Source organism: Pristiophorus japonicus, chromosome 2 (genome assembly GCF_044704955.1).
Source record: "Pristiophorus japonicus isolate sPriJap1 chromosome 2, sPriJap1.hap1, whole genome shotgun sequence".
Taxonomy (NCBI): domain Eukaryota; kingdom Metazoa; phylum Chordata; class Chondrichthyes; family Pristiophoridae; genus Pristiophorus; species Pristiophorus japonicus.
This window is the reverse complement of record NC_091978.1, coordinates 167,313,714-167,333,811: the sequence shown is the minus strand read 5'-3', so window position 1 is coordinate 167,333,811 and position 20,098 is coordinate 167,313,714. Positions and strand designations below refer to the sequence as shown.

Below are 20,098 nucleotides of genomic sequence, written 5' to 3'. Positions count from 1 at the left end.
TAAAAATGCTCTGCCAAGCATTTATTGAAATGAAATAAAGGTGAGCAGGCATTTGTTAGGCAGGTTGTAAACTTGTAAACAAAGCTTTTGGAATCTTGTAAATTGCTTTGTACGTTCAAAGGCTGTGTTCCAGATGGCCCAGACTGAAGAGTGTCATCCTGCGCATGGGGTGCCAATTACAATTGGGATAAACAAACCCCTTTCTTTTCAAGAACAGTTTTGCAGATGTCGCGTCAGCAACACAAAGGCCACAAGGTCATAACACAAGATATTTGTGATTGAAGGGAGGAGTCAAACGTTGGAAGTTCTAAAGAACAGAAAGCAAGGTAACACATGAAATATAATTGAATGGTTTATTGACCACTTCTGCAAGCTCTTTTGAGTGATTGGATAATGTGAGCTTTGATAAAGGCAATGAACACAGGATGTGTTATGTGTGAAAATTTACACAATTCTAATCGGACATTAAAAGAAAGTTTTGCACGATCCTGGATTATTGGATTACTAATAAATAAAAGAAAACCTGTATAAAAGATGGTGGTCAAAAAATATCGTTACTTCAGTTGGAGGGAGTGGTCTGAAAATGATCATCTCGCCTATTAAGAACTGCTGCAGTCAGGGAAGGAGGTGTCCTGGCCAATCATTTCAGGAAGGAAGACTTACAATGAACGCTGGGCTGATCATCTGTGGGTAGTTGTATGTGTGATTTCCAGTAACATTATTGGTGTACTGCTCAAAAAGTGGTTAGGGATTTTGAATCGGTCTATTCAATAAAAGGTTAAAGGCAGAACACATGTGCCTTGTGAAATTTCTCATAAGTCTCAAGTCTGAACTTTATAACCTATTGGACAGGGCGAGGGGTAATTTCCGCACCTCCTACAGTACTTTGCAAACTTTTATTTTTTTGAGGGGAGAGGAAGTAGAACAGAGTTTTATTACTGTCATAATAACATCAGCTGCAAGTGATGCAATGATGAGCCTCAAAGTAATTTTCAGTTTTGCAGCATGAGCTTCAGTGTATATGAAAGAAGTTTACCAAGTATATTATCATATAGACAGTGCTGCTCTCTGAACAGATTGCCATACAATCCTGTATTGCAAATGTCAATATAATTTAAAGCTTTTAAATTATTCTTGTTCACTGTAAACCCTGGTGGGACAGCTCAGTTTACTACAGCATATCATCCCAATATAAAAACCTCTACTGTAATACTTCAATTAAAAAGTAAAATAACATCATTTAAGAAGTTGCAATTTAAAGTATGTCTGAATTTGACATAAATTTGTTTACCTTTTTGAATTGTTCTTTATGAAAAGCATCACTAAATCGAAAACCAAACATTACAAAATTAGGGGAGAAGATTTGTTCTATATACTATGTGCAGCATAATTACAAACACGTGTATAAAGAATATAAGGGAGCTTGGGTTTGGGTTTGGGCAGGCTGGAGTGCACACCTGTAAACAAGCCTGCCTGATTTCCCTACAATATGAAAAGAAAGACTTGCATTTATATAGCGCCTTTCACGACCACTGGACATCTCAAAGCGCTTTACAGGCAATGAAGTACTTTTGGAGTGTAATCATTGTTGTAATGCAGAAAGGTCAGTGGCTTCCTTTACTGATAATGACACTGATTTTCCAATATTCACTTCGCCTGGCAATGCATTGCACCTGGGCACAGACCCAAGAAAATCTCCCCGAACGTACAGAGAACACTTTCAACCTAGTTATCCACATTCCAAAAATAGTACTTTTTTTAATCGATTTGTTTTCATTCAATCCTAATAGTTGAGGAATGGAGGCAGTTAGATAAGTCAAATCTTTTTTATTTAAAGTTTGACTATTAAAGCAATGTAATGCTAAAGCTTGAAATTTTGTAAATTCTTCAAAAATATTTTAACCTTCAGTCTTGCATTTGGTCGTTCTTTTTTATTAAAATTTGCAAACGATTACTAAATGAAGAGTAAATCTTCGAAGAATTATACTACCAAATTTGAAGTTTCAGTTTAAAAAGGGGAGATGGCCCATATTGTGTTAATGGAGAGTAATACAACTGCAGCTAACTGACCAGTGTGATCTTAAAAATGACAATGAATGCAACCTTTAAAGTTTTGTAGAGCTGCATCACATCCAACCTTTAATCCCATGCATAACTGTTTCTGACACATCAATGCACTGGTGGAAAATCCATTAGTTTTGCTACTGTTATTAATCAGACTTAAACGTGCCACAACAGATACATAATCTAATAGCATGGCCTGCCAGTAGACCAGCTGACCCTACTAGAAAGGTTTGCATTCAATGGACGAACTTTTTTTTATCTAAGCATACAAGGTATGCCTCATGCCACCTGCAGAACTGTAGATCAGAATTTCTGACTGATCAGCTCACCGACGTACTTCACATTTTTTTTGAAATCTTATCATAATTCAGTGGATAAGACAGAAAATATAAGATGGACAGCAGGTGAATGAGAACCACAAACCCTTATTTCAAACAGAACTCAAGCTGCAGCAAGTCTTTGTTTTGACTTAAAGTCCATACTTATGTAATAGGTCGGACTGCCACGGGCGCTTACGCTCTGGAAACTGAACAGGTATTTTGATCTTCTTAAAATCCAGGATGCATTTTTTCATTTCATCCTCGGCGCTCAGCTTTTCGTTAATTTTCTTTTTGCAGAGGCTTGAGTCACGGGAATTGTTCATCAGCGTTTGAAAAAGTTCACTGTTTCTGCGTTTGTCGGGCTGCTGCATCCACTGAACAGGAGCTTTCTTGGAGGGCCGATCCAGTGTCAGGGTATTAGGCTGAAGTGGTGCGGTCTGCGCTGCACAAGCGACATTCTCCTGTGGAGTGCTGGCTTCTGACTGGCTTTCACAACTGGAGGTGGAGAGCTCGTTACAAGAGGTTCCGCTTTCCATTCCTTTGTCTCCCGTGTCGTGTTTCCTGCCATCACATTCCAACTTTGGTGAGGCCGGTCTTTGCAGTCCTCCTGTCAAAGTTAGAAAAGGGCTGATAAAACAAAAAGTTACTCACAGACATTTCCATTACTTTGTTTCACTGCATCATGCACTGGTACAAGACATCAAAACTATACCTTCCTTTTGAAGTCACTAAGGCAAGATGCGGAAGCTCTGTGGCTCGACACCCTAATAAATAGTTCACCTGAGAAAAAATGTGCATGAGTTACAATCACTTTCAAAGCCTAATGCCCAGTAACATACGAAATTCTCAGACCTGGATTTGTGAAAATGATGAGCAATTGCACAATTAGCCCATGGGATTAGGCACAGCAGGCCTCTCAATGAAGAAACAGAAACACCTACTGGGAAATGGAAGATTACTGGTCCCTGTGATAATAGCATAAGAACATAAGATATAGGAGCAGGGTTAGGCCATTTGGACCCTTGAGCCTGCTCCGCCATTCAATAAGATCATGGGTGATCTGATTATGGACTCAGCTCCACTTCCCTGCCCGCTCCCCATAACCCTTTACTCCCTTTTTGCTGAAAAATTTGCCTCTCTGCCTTAAATATATTCAATGACCCAGCCTCCACAGCTCTCTGGGTCAGAGAATTCCATCGATTTATATCCTTCTAAGAGAAGAAATTTCTCCTCATCTCAGTTTTAAATGGGCGGCCCCTTATTCTGAGACTATGTTCCCTAGTTTTAGTTTCCCCTATGATTGGGAATATCCATACTGCATCCACCTTGTCGAGCTTCCTCATTATCTTATAAGTCTCAATAAGATCACCTCTCATTCTTCTGATCTCCAGTGTGTATAGGCCCAACCTACTCAACCTATCCTCATAAGTCAACCCCCTCATCTCCGGAATCAACCTAGTGAACCTTCTCTGAATAGCCTCCAACGCAAGTATATCCTTCCTTAAATATGGAGACCAAAAGTGTACGCAGTACTCCAGATGTGCCCTTACCAATACCCTGCACAGTTGTAGCAGGGCTTCTCTGCTTTTATACTCTATCCCCCTTGCAATAAAGGCCAACATTCCATTTGCCTTCCTGATGCAAATCCCTAAGGGGAGGTGCAATGAGACCCGGATGTCATGGTACATCAGTCATTGAAAGTTGCAATGCAGGTACAACAGGCGGTGAAGAAGGCAAATGGTATGTTGGCCTTCATAGCTAGGAATTTGCGTATAGGAGCAGGGAGGTCTTACTGCAGTTGTACAGGGCCTTAGTGAGGCCTCACCTGGAATATTGTGTTCAGTTTTGGTCTCCTAATCTGAGGAAGGACATTCTTGCTATTGAGGGAGTGCAGCAAAAGTTCACCAGACTGATTCCCGGGATGGCAGGACTGACATATGAGGAGAGACTGGATCGACTGGGCCTGTATTCACTGGAGTTTGGAAGGGTGAGAGGGGATCTCATAGAAACATATAAAATTCTGACAGGACTGGACAGGTTAGATGGAGGAAGAATGTTCCTGATGTTGGGGAAGTCCAGGACCAGGGGACAAAGTCGAAGGATAAGGGGTAAGCCATTTAGGACTGAGATGAGGAGAAACTTCTTCACTCAGAGAGTTGTTAACCTGTGGAATTCCCTACCACAGAGAGTTGTTGATGCCAGTTCATTGGATATATTCAAGAGGCAGTTAGATATGGCCCTTATGGCTAAAGGGATCAAGGGATATGGAGAGAAATCAAGACAGGGGTACTGAGGTGAATGATCAGCCATGATCTTATTGAATGGTGGTGCAGACTCGAAGGGCCGAATGGCCTACTCCTGCACCTATTTTCAATGTTTCTATGTTCCTATTACTTGCTGTACCTGCGTACTAATGTTTTGTGTTTCATGCATAAGGACCCCTAGGTCCCTCTGTCCTGCAGCACTTTGCAATTTTTCTCCATTTAAATTATAATTTGCTTTGCTATCATTTCTGCCAAATTGAATAAACTCACATTTGCCCACATTATACTCCATCTGCCAACTGTTTCCCACTCACTTAGCCTGTCTATATCCCTTTGCAGATTTTTTTGTGTCCTCCTCACAATTTGCTTTCCCATGCATCTTTGTGACATCAGCAAACTTAGCTACATTACACTCGGTCCCTTCATTCAAGTCATTAATATAGATTGTAAATAGTTAAGGACCCAGCACCAATCCCTGCGGCACTCCACTAGTTACTGTTTGCCAACCGGAAAATGACACATTTATCCTGGCTCTCTGTTTTCTGTTAGTTAGTCAATCCTCTATCCATGCTATTATATTACCCCCAACCCCGTGAACTTTTACCTTGTGCAGTAACCTCTTATGTGGCACCTTCTGGAAATCTAAATACACCACAACCACTGGTTCCCCATTATCCACCCTGCTCGTTACATCCTCTAAGAACTCCAGCAAATTTGTCAAACATGATTTCCCTTTCATAAAACCATGCTGACTCTGCTTGATTGAATCATGCTTTTCCAAATGTCCCGCTGCTGCTTCCTTAATAATGGACTCCAGCATTTTCCCAATGACAGATGTTAGGCTAATTGGTCTATAGTTTCCTGCTTTTTGTCTGCCTCCTTTTTTAAATAGGGGCGTTACATTTGCAGTTTTTTCAATCCGCTGGGACCGCCCCAGAATCCAGGGAATTTTGGTAGATTACAACCAATGCATCTGCTATCTCTGCAGCCACCTCTTTTAAGACCCTAGGATGTAAACCATCAGGTCCAGGGGACTTGTCCACCTTTAGTCCCATTATTTTACCAAGTACTACTTCATTAGTGATAGCGATTACATTAAGTTCCTCCCTCCCTATAGCCCCTTGATTATCCACTATTGGGATGTTTTTAGTGTCTTCTATCTTGAAGACCGATACAAAATATATGTTCATTGTCTCTGCCATTTCCCTGTTCTCCATTATTAATTCCCCAATCTCATCCGGCAGCAGATCAAAATTTACTTTAGCCACTCTTTTCCTTTTTATGTACCTATAGAAACTCTTACTATCTGTTTTTATATTTTGTGCTAATTTACTTTCATAATCTATCTTCCCTCTCTTTATCATTTTTTTAGTTATTCTTTGCTGGCTTTAAAAAATGTCCCAATCCTCTAGCCTCCCACTAGTCTTGGTCACATTGTATGCCCTTGTTTTCAATTTGATACCATCCTTTATTTCCTTAGTAAGCCACGGATGGTTATCCCTTCTCTTATAGTCTTTTTTTTCTCATTGGGATATATTTTTGTTGTGAGTTATGAAATATCTCCTTAAATATCTGCCACTGTTTATCAACCATCCCATACTTTAGTCTATTTTCCCAGTCCACTTTAGCTAACTCTGTCCTCATACCTTTGTAGTCTCCTTTATTTAAGCTTAGGACCCTGGTTTCAGAACCAACCTTCTCACCCTCCAACTGAATTTGGAATTCATCCATGTTATGGTCACTCATTCCTAGTGGATCTTTTATTCCGAGATCATTTATTAATCCTTATGTTCTTATGTTCTTATATTCTCTCCTTCACTCTGCCTTTCCATTTTTATTCCAATCTTTCAATTTCCCTCTGTTCTTCTCTATATGGTTCTTACACACTTTCTTTGTTGTCATCTCTATATCTCTCTTTTTACACTTGAGTGTCGCCTTCCAATTGATTCCTCTCTTCTCTACACCTTTAGTTTCTCTCTCTCTGTTCCTCTCTTCTTTTGTATGTAATTTTATATGCATCATTATGTCTGCCACTCTACATGTCATGCATAATTCCTCTTGAGATGTCTACTGTACATAGTCCATGTCTCTGAGCCATACAGGAGAGCGGGTATAACTACAGCCCTGTAGATCATGAGCTTGGTGACAGATTTGTACAGTATGCATATATAGTAGACACCTCGAGTCGCTGGAGAAATACCACCAACGACGTCTCTGCAGGATCCTATAAATCCCCTGGGAGGACAGACACACCAACATTAGCATCCTCGACCAGGCCATCATCCCTAGCATTGAAGCACTGACCACACTTGATCAGCTCCGCTAGGCAGGCCACATTGTCCGCATGCCAGACACGAGACTCCCAAGCAAGCGCTCTACTCGAAATTCCTTCACGGCAAACGAGCCAAAGGTGGGCAGAGGAAACGTTACAAGGACACCCTCAAAGCCTCCCTGATAAAGTGCAACATCCCCACTGACACCTGGGAGACCCTGGCCAAAGATCGTCCGAAGTGGAGGAAGTGCATTCGGGAGGGCGCTGAGCACCTCGAGTCTCATCGCCGAGAGTATGCAGAAATCAAGCGCAGGCAGCGGAAAGAGCGTGCGGCAAATCTGTCCCACCCTCCCTTACCCTCACCGACTATCTGTCCCACCTGTGACAGGGACTATGGCTCTCGTATTGGACTGTTCAGCCAGCTAAGGACTCATTTTAAGAATGGAAGCAAGTCTTCATCAATTCCGAGGGACTGCCTATGATGACTTCCTCTTCCATTCTCTCGCATGTTCCTCTCATCTCTTACAGCGAATTGAAGGCCCACTTGGAGCCTATCTCTCTGATAGCCACCTGTCTTTCAGTGTAAAGCTATCCAGCATCAGCCGAATCCTCAAAGCACCCATGGAAAAATCTGACCACCCTGGAAATAATAATCCAGGAGTTCACACCAATTAGGCAGCATCTTCTGATACCATTTTCAACATCCGCTGATTGGTCTGTTTTCACAATTTTTTCTTGGAAAGTTGGGAGATGGATTTACAACAGGCTGGGAAAAGCTGGGGTTCGAAATTGTCCCGCATCCAAAAAGGGGTACACGCACACCGTTTCAATGGTTTTTACTGCAGCTGTGGTTGAGGTCGCCGCTTGAGCGAAATTCCGCTCTTTGTTGGTTTTTTTATTCGGATCCGGAAGTTGCTCTTAATGGGGGCGGTGACTACACGAGAGAGATGGATATAAGGCGGTGGCAACACCTGAGGGGTGGAAGTTGGGGGTGGTGTAGAGTGACCACTGCGATGATGTCATCACGCCGTCGCATCACCAAAGCTCTCTCCTTCACCAAATGGGAGAGACTTTGCGATTTTAAAACTTCGGTCCACTGGGCCAACTGGGGGGGTTTTGGCCGGGCCAACGGCCTGGCACCCAAGAGGGATGCCAGGCTGCCTGTTGGCAGCCCGGCTGAACCCAGGATCATAATTATCGGGCCGACATGGCAGTCGGCCAAAAAAAAACCATTGCAGCAGCAGCAGTGCATCCTCCCCTTTAAGGGAAGCCGCACTGCCATTGCAGAAGGCCACAATTTCACTGGATCACCAGGAAAAAACAGCTTTTGGCACCGCCGTGCGGACCGAAGATTTTCAGAGCGGAATTTCGCCGTCAGGGCCGGTAGATTGGCGGTGCGCACGGTGATGATGCACTTAACATGGATCGGCAGCAGCGGAGCAGTATGGGGGTGGGGGGCGGGGGGGCATTGGGGCACCGCTGGGAAACCTCGGAAGGGCAATTGTGTTATCAGCAGCCATTCTACCAAAAGTCGGTGGCCACTCCAATCCACAGCATGGCCGCCGATTTGTGGTGGAAACAGACCTTAAGGAGAGGGGCAATTTTGGCCCCCTAGTGTCAACACAATCCCAGTAGTCCTTTGCAAAATTGTCCTTTTGGGAGTTTGCAGAGTCAAAATGTTTACAAGGGACAGCAATCAGATCCTCCCACCTGCCAGTTGCAACACACGAGGGTGCGAGAAAACCTTGGGGTGCGGGGGGGTGGGCGTTGAGGTTTGGGGCTGGGAAGGCGTGGCAGACCAGATCCTCGGGAGGACTAGGAATCTGGGGCTGAGGAAGGTATATGAAACCATGCCTACAATGGAAGTAGACAGACTGGAGCTGGCAAAGAGCATGGAAGAAAGTGCATGGAAGGGAATGAGTGCTGGAGTGGACCTGAGAGACAGCAGGCAGCCTGGGACTGTGAGGGACTGTGTAGCCTGAACATGAAATGTTAATTCACAGAAAACCGGGCTTCAGAATCTGCATTACGATGGGGAAACACCTTCCAAAGGTGCTTCAGGATATTATCAGTTATCAGAAATGTGGACAGACTTAGAAGCCCACAAAAAAGCATCTCCCACAGGGATCAACGATGGCAGGAACTGAGTCAGTGAACATGATGGACCCAAGGACCCAGCAGCTTAACAAGGAATTAATGGGTCCAAGGGGGTTAGGAATCATCCCGCTGCCATCTGCATCTGCAAACCTCTTACTGTAACAACCTGTCTGTTGCCTACTGAAAATCCACAATTTGCTCTGCAGGGATTGTCAGAGAAAGCACTGAGTCACTAAAAATATGAGTGTTAAATTCTTTTGGTTGTATTGGGGCCTAGGAAGGCATTTAAAGGGCCCGAGAAGACACAGTCATAATAGGGGGAGAGGGGCTGGAAGCAGGGGTGGATCAAGAAATGAATGAAGAGCAGAGGTGAGCCAGGATGTTTAGCAAGGAGCAGAGGCAGTCTGGAGAATATGCAGAGCATGTGCGGGCCAGGGACTGGAGGACCGAGAGGGATTATACTCACTGGGAAGGGAAGCTCATGGGCTCGTTTATCAGATTGAGCCAGAGACTGTGCATGTGAAAAAAATCAGAAGGCTCAGGGAATGATCAAGAGATGCTGTCAAGGAGAATAGTCTGGGATCAGACAAAGAAGTGGCATACATTGCTGAGACTCCTCAGAGGGAAGCAGGTCAAGGCAGAGCAGCAAGGTCTAAGGTGGTGTCAGGATGGCAGCAGTACAGGTGGAAGAAGTACCTTCTCACCATATGTCGGAAGTTGTGGCAGCGATCATGGGACGGACACCAAATGAAAACGGAGCCCGGTCCAGTTTTTAAAAATTAGTTCCTGGGATGTGGGCTTTGCTGGCAAGGCCAGCATTTATTGCCCATCCCCAATTTCTCTTGAGTAGAGGGTGGTGAGCCGCCTTCTTGACTTGCTACAGTCTGTGTGGTGAAACTACTCCCACAGTGCTGTTAAAGGGGGGATTCCAGGATTTTGACCCAGCAACGATGAAGGAACGGCGATATATTTCCATATCAAGATGGTTTGTAATCTTGGAGTGACCTTCAGATTGAGAATTCAATAAAATACCTGGGGTAGAAGAGTAACACAGATAGAAATGGGAACTGTCATGGTATCTGAAAATATGTTGCTTTTTTCCAACAACATGATTGTTTGGTTTCTTATTTCATATGATTGTTTTATTTAATCAATCTTTGTATTAAAAAGGTTTTTAATGAACTATTATTACAGTAAATTATTTTAAAAAGTATTTGTAAAAGAAATCTTTGAAATTTTGTTTTTAATGAAACCAGACAACCAATTATATGCACAAAGATGGCACCTCATCACTCCATACACACGAAAAAAGAAGTGACACTTCAGAAGTGGCAATTTTGGACACCAGACACAGGAATTCTTATTATATTGACAGATAGGTGTAGAGCAATAGCTCCCAACAGACCGAATTACAAGGCATGAGCAGAATTGGCTTCAGATGATATAGCCATAGGAGTGTGTATGCTTGTCACCTAAACCATTAAATTGCTTTATATAATTCACTACCCTTTAAACCAAGTTAAAAATTATAGTTACCCACCACTTTTTAAAATGTTCTCTTCCCAGAGAGTGGTGACTCATGCCAGCATGATGCGCGTGCTACATTGACTGCACATCTGTTTGGGAGGGTTGGCAATTGGGCTTCTCTAATGTTACTTAAAAGCAGCCTGCACCTCTTAAAGAGGAGGGGCACCAGCTGCAGACAATAAAGAAACACTTCTGAACACAGAAATGGCTGCAAAACCTTCAGACCGGGCCAGCAAGATCTCTGAAGCTACTTTGGAGGCCCCGGTCCAGGAGGAGGGAGCTCCTGCTCCCCCAGGGGACAGAAAGCCAATGGCAGGAGCTTAATTCCAAGGACATGGCTACAATGTCGCAAAAAGTTCAATGACCTCATCTGAGTTGTCAACATAAGAATACTTACACTTACACTTGCACTATCTGCTCACACTTCCACCATCTACAGCCTTAATACTCACAATACTCCCTTCCCCATTTCCCTTCAGCTTTCTACAATCACTGCCCCACACTTCATTCCAGCTCCTTCTCTTCATACTCTCCGCTAATGTAACCCTCATTTCCCCCCAACTCATATCTGGCACACTGCATGTCAACTAATTGACCATGACAGGTACATTGTGTAAATACCTCACAAGGATGTCACTAGCAGACCCCCTTTCTTCCAGGAGAAGTTCACGCATAACTTCAGACAGGAGGCTGCCACTGGAGGAAACCGAGCCCACCTGTACAGCCTCTCCCCCAATGAAGAGAGCATGCTGACAATCACAGGCAGGGGCAAAGTCATGGCCCTTGTGAGTGGCAATGCCATGCAGGGTTTTTTCACAACTTATCCTCTTTTTCCCTTCTTACTTCTCTCTTACTCTACATACTGCGCATGACAAACTGCAGCTGCTTTCATCAGCCACTCATCTCTCTTTGCTCTCCCTTCACACTAAAAGCTAGCTCTCTCTTTCATGTCAGTTGCAGAATGTGGAGATACCTCTGCCACTTCAGGAAGAGAAACCCAACATTCCTGAAGATGCAGTCACTCGATTTGACTCTCGCAAGCACCAACTCAGAGATTAGCAACAAGTGTACTTCAGAGGGTAGGATACAGGACGTGTCTTCATGTAGTGAATCACTGGGCACAAGTTTCCAGGAGCTAGGGTAGGGGGATAGGACTCCACAGCTGCCAGCTCACCAGAGAGCAAAATCATAAACCAGCTCTGCTGCAGTGGACTCAGATGCTGACTTCAAGCGCCCAGCTGTAATGTCTGTAAGCTTGTAATGTTTGTAGCTCCATACTATGGATGTGGACGTATTGATAACTGCAAGTGCAGGGTTAATAATAAACAGCCCAGGCAGATTTCCGGAGACTTCTGTGAGAGCTGCCTGCCATGTTAGGAAGCTGGGTGTGCTGTGCTCTGTGAAGATATCACATTTGGCAATGGAAGATGGGATTTTTTGAATGATTTAAAGCTGAAATTTTGTTGGTGAAGGATTCAGCCAGCTGACAGAGAGAGTTTGGAAGTTTCCGTCTTTGAAAAAAGCTACAAAATTCCGAGGTAAAATACAGCACACGGTGTGAACAGCTAGAGATTAAAATGGTAGGTGTATTGGGATATTTGGGTGAATATAGACACAACCAGGAACGTTTTAAAGCATACGTGGATCGGCTAGAAATGTATTTCACTGCAAATAACATAATCAAAGTTACAGACAATGCAGTCCAGAACCGGGCTGTGTTGGAACATAAGAAAGCTATCTTTTTGTCGGAAGCAGGTCCGGCATTATATGACACTCTTGTAAATCTGCTTGTGCCTGATGAGCTAAAGGACACAACGTTTAAAGAGATTTTAATGAAGGTGGAGCAGCACTATAACCCCGAACCGCTAGAAATTGCTGAAAGCAATCGTTTTGGGATTCGGAATCAAAAGGCTGATGAAAGTATCAGTGATTACATCATTGCATGAAAAAAGCTATTGATGCACTGTAATTTTGGAAACTTTCAAAACCGAGCATTACAGGATCGTTTTGTTTGTGGGGTGAAAAATGATGCGATCAGAAGGAAGTTATTAATGACGGATGACTTGACTTTTGAGATTGCTTGTCAGACAGTGAGGTTGCTGAGCATGGCTGAACAATATTCCCGAGAATTAAATAATGATTACAGTTGTCAGTCAACCGAGGTAAATCACCTGCAGGTTCAAAGTAAAAGACGGGCATGTCCGAAAGTCTCAGAAACAGGAAATTCTAACAGAGCGTCGAAGTCGTGCTACAGGTGCCTGGAACAAAACATTGCTCAAAGCTGTCCATATGTGAAGGCAGAGTGTTTCTTCTGCAGAAAGACTGGGCATCTTGTGAAGGCATGCCGACTGAAGGGTAAACCAGTTTTTAAAGCTATGAGGCCAGTGTTCAAAGCTATGAGTAGATATCCAAAGAGACTACATAGTATGGAAGAACAACAACAGGATGAGGAGATGTTAGAGTTAAATGTCATCAGGTGCACGAGGTTAACGGACAGCGATTCAGAAAGCATCAAAATCCACATAGATGTTGCGGGATTCAAGATACCAATGGAAATTGACACAGGTGCATCCGTGAGTGTAGTACCGGAGTCACTATTCTGCGACAAATTGCGTGATTTTCAACTGGAGAAATCCAAGATAGAGCTGCAAGGCTACTCGGGAGAGAAAATTCCTGTGGTAGGTCGCATCACCGTACCGGTGAAATATAAAGATCAATTTCAGAACTTGCCTCTAATAATAGTGAAAGGAGACAAGCCGGCCTTACGAGGAAGAAATTGGTTGAACTCACTTAAGCTGCATTGGAGTAAGTTTTTATCTATGTGGAAGCGAGATTTTCATCAATGGATGAGGTTATCAAGCAGTATCAGAAGGTGTTCTGCGAAACGGGCAGTCCGATCCAAGGCTTGAAGGCGAGTGTCAGGGTACAGAAGGACACTAGATCGGTTTATTACAAGCCACGTTCCGTACCATATGCACTCAAGGAGAAAGTTGAGCAAGAACTAAAAAGACTGGAGACTGAGAACATTATTTGTAAGATAGATCGATGTAATTGGACTACACCCATTGTTGTTGTACCTAAGTCTGATGGTAAGGTAAGATTGTGTGGTGATTATAAAGTAACCGTAAACCAGGTTCTAGAGGGTAATGTCCGCAATACATTGCCAAATATAGAAGATTTGTTCACAACACTGACAGGTGGTCAGATCTACTCAAAACTGGATCTTACAAATGCCTACTTACAGCTTGAACTAGATGAGGAGTCCAAGTCATGTTTGACTATAAATACTCATCAAGGCCTATATCAATTTAATAGGCTACCGTTTGGAGTGTCTTCCACCCCTGCCATATTCCAAGGGGTGATGAACCAGATTTTGCAAGGTATTGAAGAGGTAGTATGTTATTTGGATGACATACTAATTTCAGCACCAAATAGGCAAATTCATAATAACATATTGAATTAAGTCCTCAAACAGCTAGAGAAGCACAGAGTACGAGTGTCTGTTCATAAGTGTGATTTATGTAAAAACTCAGTGGAGTACTTAGGGTACAGAGTAGACAAAGATGGTTTACATCCGACCATGGAAAAATTGGATGTGATCAGAAATGCACCCATTCCCAGGAATGTCACTGAACTTCGTTCATTCTTGGGTCTTTTGAACTATTATGGGAAGTTCCTACCAAATCTGGCTACAGTATTACATCCACTGAATGAATTTTTGAAAAAACAGGTCCATTGGAAGTGGTCAAAAGAATGCGATACAGCAGTCAAGGAGTGTAAAAGCAAATTGGTAGAAAGCATCATGTTAGTTCACTACGACATATCTAAGGAGATTAAGTTAGCATGTGATGCCTCTCCGTATGGAGTTGGGGCAGTGATCTCTCATGTATTAAGCAATGGGGAGGAGAGACCAATTGCTTTTGCTTCACGCACTCTCAGTGCCAGTGAGAGTAATTATGCGCAAATTGAAAGGGAAGCTTTGGCATTAATTTTTGGGGTCAAGAAGTTTCACAAATACTTGTATGGTCATAAGTTTACCATCGTTACAGACCATAAGCCCCTAACAGCAATCCTTCATCCAAAGACCCCAGTTCCAACATTAGCTGCAGCCCGAATGCAGAGATGGGCTTTGATTTTGTCAGCATATACATATGATATTGAATACAGACGATCAACTGATCACAGTAATGCTGATGCAATGTCTCGATTGCCTTCCCCATCATAAGTTACACTGGATAGGGAAGAAGTGTTTTATTTTTCATACATTGATGAACTGCCAGTCACAGCTGAAGAGATTGGTAGAGCAACCAAACGTGACCCAGTGATGTTAAAGGTGTATGAGTATATTGCAAATGGATGGCCAAACCAGGTAACGGACAAAGATACACATCCATTCTTCATTCGTAGGAATGAATTATCAGTCGATAAAGATTGTATCATGTGGGGAGCAAGATTGGTTATACCAAATAAATTCAGATCCAAATTACTAGGAGACCTCCATGACCAGCACCTGGGAAGGTGCTTGACCAAGAGTTTTGCACGCAGTTATTTATGGTGGCCAGGTCTTGATAAAGATATAGAATACATCGTCAGTTAGTGTACGACATGTGAATCGGTAAGCAAGCAACCACCACTAGCACCATTACAGCAATGGAAATGGCCTCCCAGGGTGTGGCAAAGGCTACATATTGATTTTGCTGAATTAGAAGGCCAACAATTGTTCATTGTGATTGATAGCCATTCAAAGTGGGTTGAGGTGTTTCCAATGTGGAAAATAACAACAAGTAAAACATTGGACATTTTACGAAAATTATTTTCTTCATTTGGCTTCTCTGAAGAAATTGTTTTGGATCATAGACAACAATTTCATTCAGAAGAATTTGCACAATTCACAAGCAAAAATGGTGTGAAACATACCAAGGTTCCACCATACTATCCTGCTTCGAATGGTGCAGCAGAGTGCAATGTACAAATTGCGAAATGTGCCCTCATAAAATAAATGTTAGATCCAAATCCAAGGAAACGACAGTTGTCATTGGATCACAGATTGGCTAATTTTTTGATTACATATCGAAATACTCCTCATACAACTACTGGTAGAACACCAGCAGAGTTGTTTCTCAAACGACAGCCACGAACCAGATTCTTGTTGTTAAAGCCAAATTTGGCACAGTCCGTAGAAAAGATACAATTAAGGCAGAAAGAGAATCATGATAAAGATAGAGTAAAAGAGAGAAGTGTGAGATTAAACCAGAAGGTGAGATTGAAGAACCATCACCATAAATGGTTAAAGTGGTTACCAGGAAGAGTGGTGAAGATATGTGGCCCTCGCACATATTTGGTAAAGATGTTTGATAATGGACAGGTTAGGTTTGTTCATATTGATCATACTTTACCTACAGACATGGAAGGAGTTGAAGGTGGGAATGATTCAATTATTTCTGACTCATCAGATAGTTTTGATATACCAGTAGCAAATCCTAAATCCAATATCCTGGAAACAAATCCAGGAGAGAATCAGAATGAAAGTCTGAGTCTGAGTCAGGAAAACAAAGAGCCTGAAGTTAGAGTGAGTTCAAATGAAAATCAAGGAAATTCCGTGGAGGAAAATGTTCCTCAGGATGAGCCTCGAATGAGTTTAGATTCGACACCATGTTTGGAAGGTTCTGTTCGAGAGCGAAAGTATCCTCTTCAAAACAGAAAACAAGTGGTAAAGCTAAATTTGTAAATATAGAAAAAAAATAAGTGTATATCCTGTGTTATGTACAAACATGAAAGATATGTATGATGTTTGTTATGATGGCTTCTTCATTAAGGAGGGAGAAGTGTAATGTCTGTAAGCTTGTAATGTTTGTAGTTCCACACTGTGGATGTGGACGTATTGTGTACTGCAAGTGCAGGGTTAATAATAAACAGCCCAAGCAGATTTTCCGAGACTTCCGAGAGAGCTGCCTGCCATGTTAGGAAGCTGTGTGTGCTGTGTTCTGTGAGTATATCACACCAGCCTACCAAAGAAGGCTGATGGGCATATACCAGAAAATGCTATGCATTGGATGCCTCCCTGCACTGAGCCACTGTGTCTCTAAGCAAGCATGCGTACAATGGTTCAGTGCATGGAAGAATCCACCTCCAACTTATGGTCAAAGCTTCGCATAGAGCACGGAGACAATTCTGTCCAACATGCAGCGACTGATCAGCTCTATCAGCATGACAGTGGCTGGCACCATGATGGAGCCTCTGCTGACAGCTGCCATGGAAGCTCAGATAGCTGCCATCTTGGCTTAGGGGGACAATGTTGACAGGAGGTTCCAGTCCCAGGAGTGTGACCTTGGCTTCATGGGAGATACAACTGCTGATCTCACACAGTACGATAGCATACTTGCACCCTCGCCGCACAATCTGCCAGTGTGCGTGTTAGTACCACACAGTCACCTCACCAGACTGCCTGAGCCAACACTGAGTTTCTGCAGTCTGCAGCTGTGCTTCTAGAGCAAGAGCTGCTTGAGGTCGCCCCACACGGCCACCTGAAGTGTCCTCAATGGAAGCTTAGAAGCCTTCCACCTTCCAAGCTATAGCCACTGGGAACACACAACAGGAACTAAGGGCTTGCACAGAGATGATTCATAATTATTTCTGTTAACCATAGACACAGATGGGATTCAGTTGTTTGATAAATTTGTTTTTTGCTCTGGACTTGTTGTTGGTGTTTATATTTGTGGTGAAGTGAAGGCAAACTCATAAGGCTGGACAAAAGAAAGTGCACAGGGTGGTGGTACTAAAGACAGTGGTGAGATAAGCTGTGGAACTGTTTGTGTACTAGGGATAGGAAGGATGGTTAGGGCGGAGCACTCTTCAATGAGCTGCTACATGAAAGGTCTAACAACTAGGGGCACTAGTGGTTGATGCAGCTCCTTCTCTTCATACTACTCCTCCTCTTGCACTTCTTGTTGCCCAGGTGGTGGTAAGGGCTGGTCCCTCATGATGGCAAAGTTATGCAGAATGCAGTAGATGACCTCAAATCTGGATACCACTCAGAGGTGTACTGCAAAGCTCTTGCCAAACGTTCCAGGCTGCGGAAGCATTGCTTGAGCATGCCAATTGTTGGGCGATGACATTTCCGTGGCAGCATGACTTTCGCTGTATGCCAACAATGCAGCTGTGCCTGGGTTGCTGACGGGAGTCATAGAATCATAGCAATAAAATAAATTTAAGGCACAGAAGGAGGCCATTTGACCCATTGTGTCTTTGTCAGCCGAAAAAGAGCTTTCCAGCCTAATCCCACTTTCCAGCTCTTGGTCTATAGCTTTGAATGCAATGGTATTTCAAGTGCATATCCAAATACGTTTTTAATGTGACGATGGTTTCTGACTCTACCACCCTTTCAGGCAATTAATTCTTGACCCCCAACATCCTATGGTTGAAAAAGTTCTCCTCAACTCCCCTCTAACCCTTCTACCAATTACTTTAAACCTATGCCCCCTGGTTATTGATCACACTGCAAAGGGAAATAGGTCCTTCCTATCCACTCTATCTCGGCCCCTCATAATTTTATACACCTCGATTAAGTCTCGCCTCAACCTACTTTGTTCCAAAGAAAACAACCCAGCCTATCCAATCTTTCTTCATAGCTAAAACTCTCCAGTCCTGACAACCTTCTCGTAAATCTCCTCTGTACCCTCTCTAGTGCAATCACATCTTTCCTGTAATGTGGTGACCAGAACTGTACACAGTAGTCTAACTGTGGCCGAACTATTGTTTCATACAGATCAAGCATAACTCCCTGTTCTTATATTCTATGCCTCAGCTAATAAAGGAAAGTATTCTGTATGCCTTCTTAATCACCATATCTACCTGTCCTGCTACCTTCAGGGATCTGTGAACATGCACGCCAAGGTACCTCTGTTCCTCTACATATCTCAGTCTCCTACCGTTTATTGTGTATTCCCTTGCCTTGTCAGCCCTCCCCAAATGCATTATCTCATACTTCTTCAGATTGAATTCCATTTGCCACTTTTCTGCCCATCTGACCAGTCCATTGATATTTTCCTGCAGTCTACAGCTTTCTTCATTACTATCAACCACATGGCCAGTTTTTGTATCATCTACAAACTTTTTAATCATGCCTTCTACATTGAAGTCTAAATCATTGCTATATACCACAAAAAGCAAGGGATCTAGTACTGAGCCCTATGGAACCCCACTAGAAACAGCCTTCCAGTCACAAAAGCACCCATCGGCCATTACCCTTTGCTTCCTGCCTCCGAGTCAATTTTGGATACAACTTGCCACTTTCCTTTGGTTCCCATGGGCTTTTAGTTTTCTGTCCAATCTGCCATGTAGGATCTTGTCAAAAGCCTTGCTAAAATCTATGTAGACTGCATCACCCTGTAACCAGAGAGGATTGGAAAATGATGGTTAGAGCCTCTGTTATTTCCTCCCTTGGTTCTCTTTACAGTCTGGAATACATTTCGTCTAGGCCTGGCGACTTATCTACATTCAAAGATGCTAAGCCCCATATTATTTCCTTTTCCACTATGTTTATCTCATCTAATATTTTACACTACTCCTCCTTAAATACAATGTCTGCATCGTCTCTCTCTCTCTTCTGTGAAGACAAACGCAAAGTAATTATTAAGAACAATGCCCAAGGCTTCCATCAATGCACATAAGTTACCTTTTTGGTCTCCAAAAAGCCCTACTCTTTCCTTAGTTATCCTTTTTCTCTTTATGTATTTATAAAACATCTTTGGGTTTTCCTTGATTTTATTTGCCAATATTTTTTCATGTCCACTCTTTGCTTTTCTAATTTCCTTTTTAATTTCACCCCTGCACTTTCTATACTCATCTAGATACTTTCCCCTGGCTGGGAAGTCTAGAACAAGGGGCCACAGTCTCAGGATATGGGGTAGGAAATTTGGGACTGAGATGAGGAGAAATTTCTTCACTCAGAGGATGGAATTCTCGATCACAGAAGGCTGTGGAGGCCAAGTCACTGAATATATTTAAGAAGGAGGTAAATAGATTTCTAGACACAAAAGGCATCAAGGGGTATGGGGAGAAAGCGGGAATATGGTGTTGAGATGAGTATCAGCCATGATCATATTGAATGGCGGTGCAGACTCGAAGGGCCGAATGGCCTACTACTGCTCCTATTTTCTATATTTCGATAGGCTTTCTGCAGTATTTACCTCTCGGTATCTGACATAAGCTTCCCTTTTTCATCTTATCCTACCCTGTATGCCCCTTGACATCCAGGGGGCTCTAGATTTTGGAGTCTCACCCTTTTTCTTTGTGGGAACATATTTGCTCTGAACCTTCACTGTCTCCTCCTTGAATGCCTCCTATTGCTCTGACACAGATGTACCTTCAAGTAGCTGTTTCCAGCCCACGTTTGCTAAATCACATCTCAGCATAGTAAAATTGGCCTTTCCCCAATTAAGAACTTCGACTCCAGGTCTATCTTTATCCTTTTCCATAATGTAATGTCTGTAAGCTTGTAAGGTTTGTAGCTCCACATTGTGGATGTGGACGTATTGTGTACTGCAAGGGCAAGG

At 43.0% G+C, this 20,098-nt stretch overlaps 1 protein-coding gene across 3 annotated transcripts in view; it reads right to left on the bottom strand.

Moving 5' to 3' along the window:
• Positions 1 to 1,323: 1,323 nt before the first annotated feature.
• LOC139242055 (BTB/POZ domain-containing protein KCTD8-like) overlaps positions 1,324 to 20,098 on the bottom strand; it is a 445,346-nt gene continuing 426,571 nt past the window's right edge. Inside the window, exon 4 of one of the 3 annotated variants that reach the window (XM_070870210.1) lies at positions 1,324 to 2,945. In XM_070870210.1, the coding sequence (XP_070726311.1) occupies positions 2,534 to 2,945 (412 nt within the window). In that variant the 3' untranslated portion in view covers positions 1,324 to 2,533. Of the gene's footprint in view, positions 2,992 to 20,098 lie in introns of all 3 variants that reach the window. The other 2 variants (XM_070870217.1, XM_070870204.1) reach the window with 2 other exon arrangements.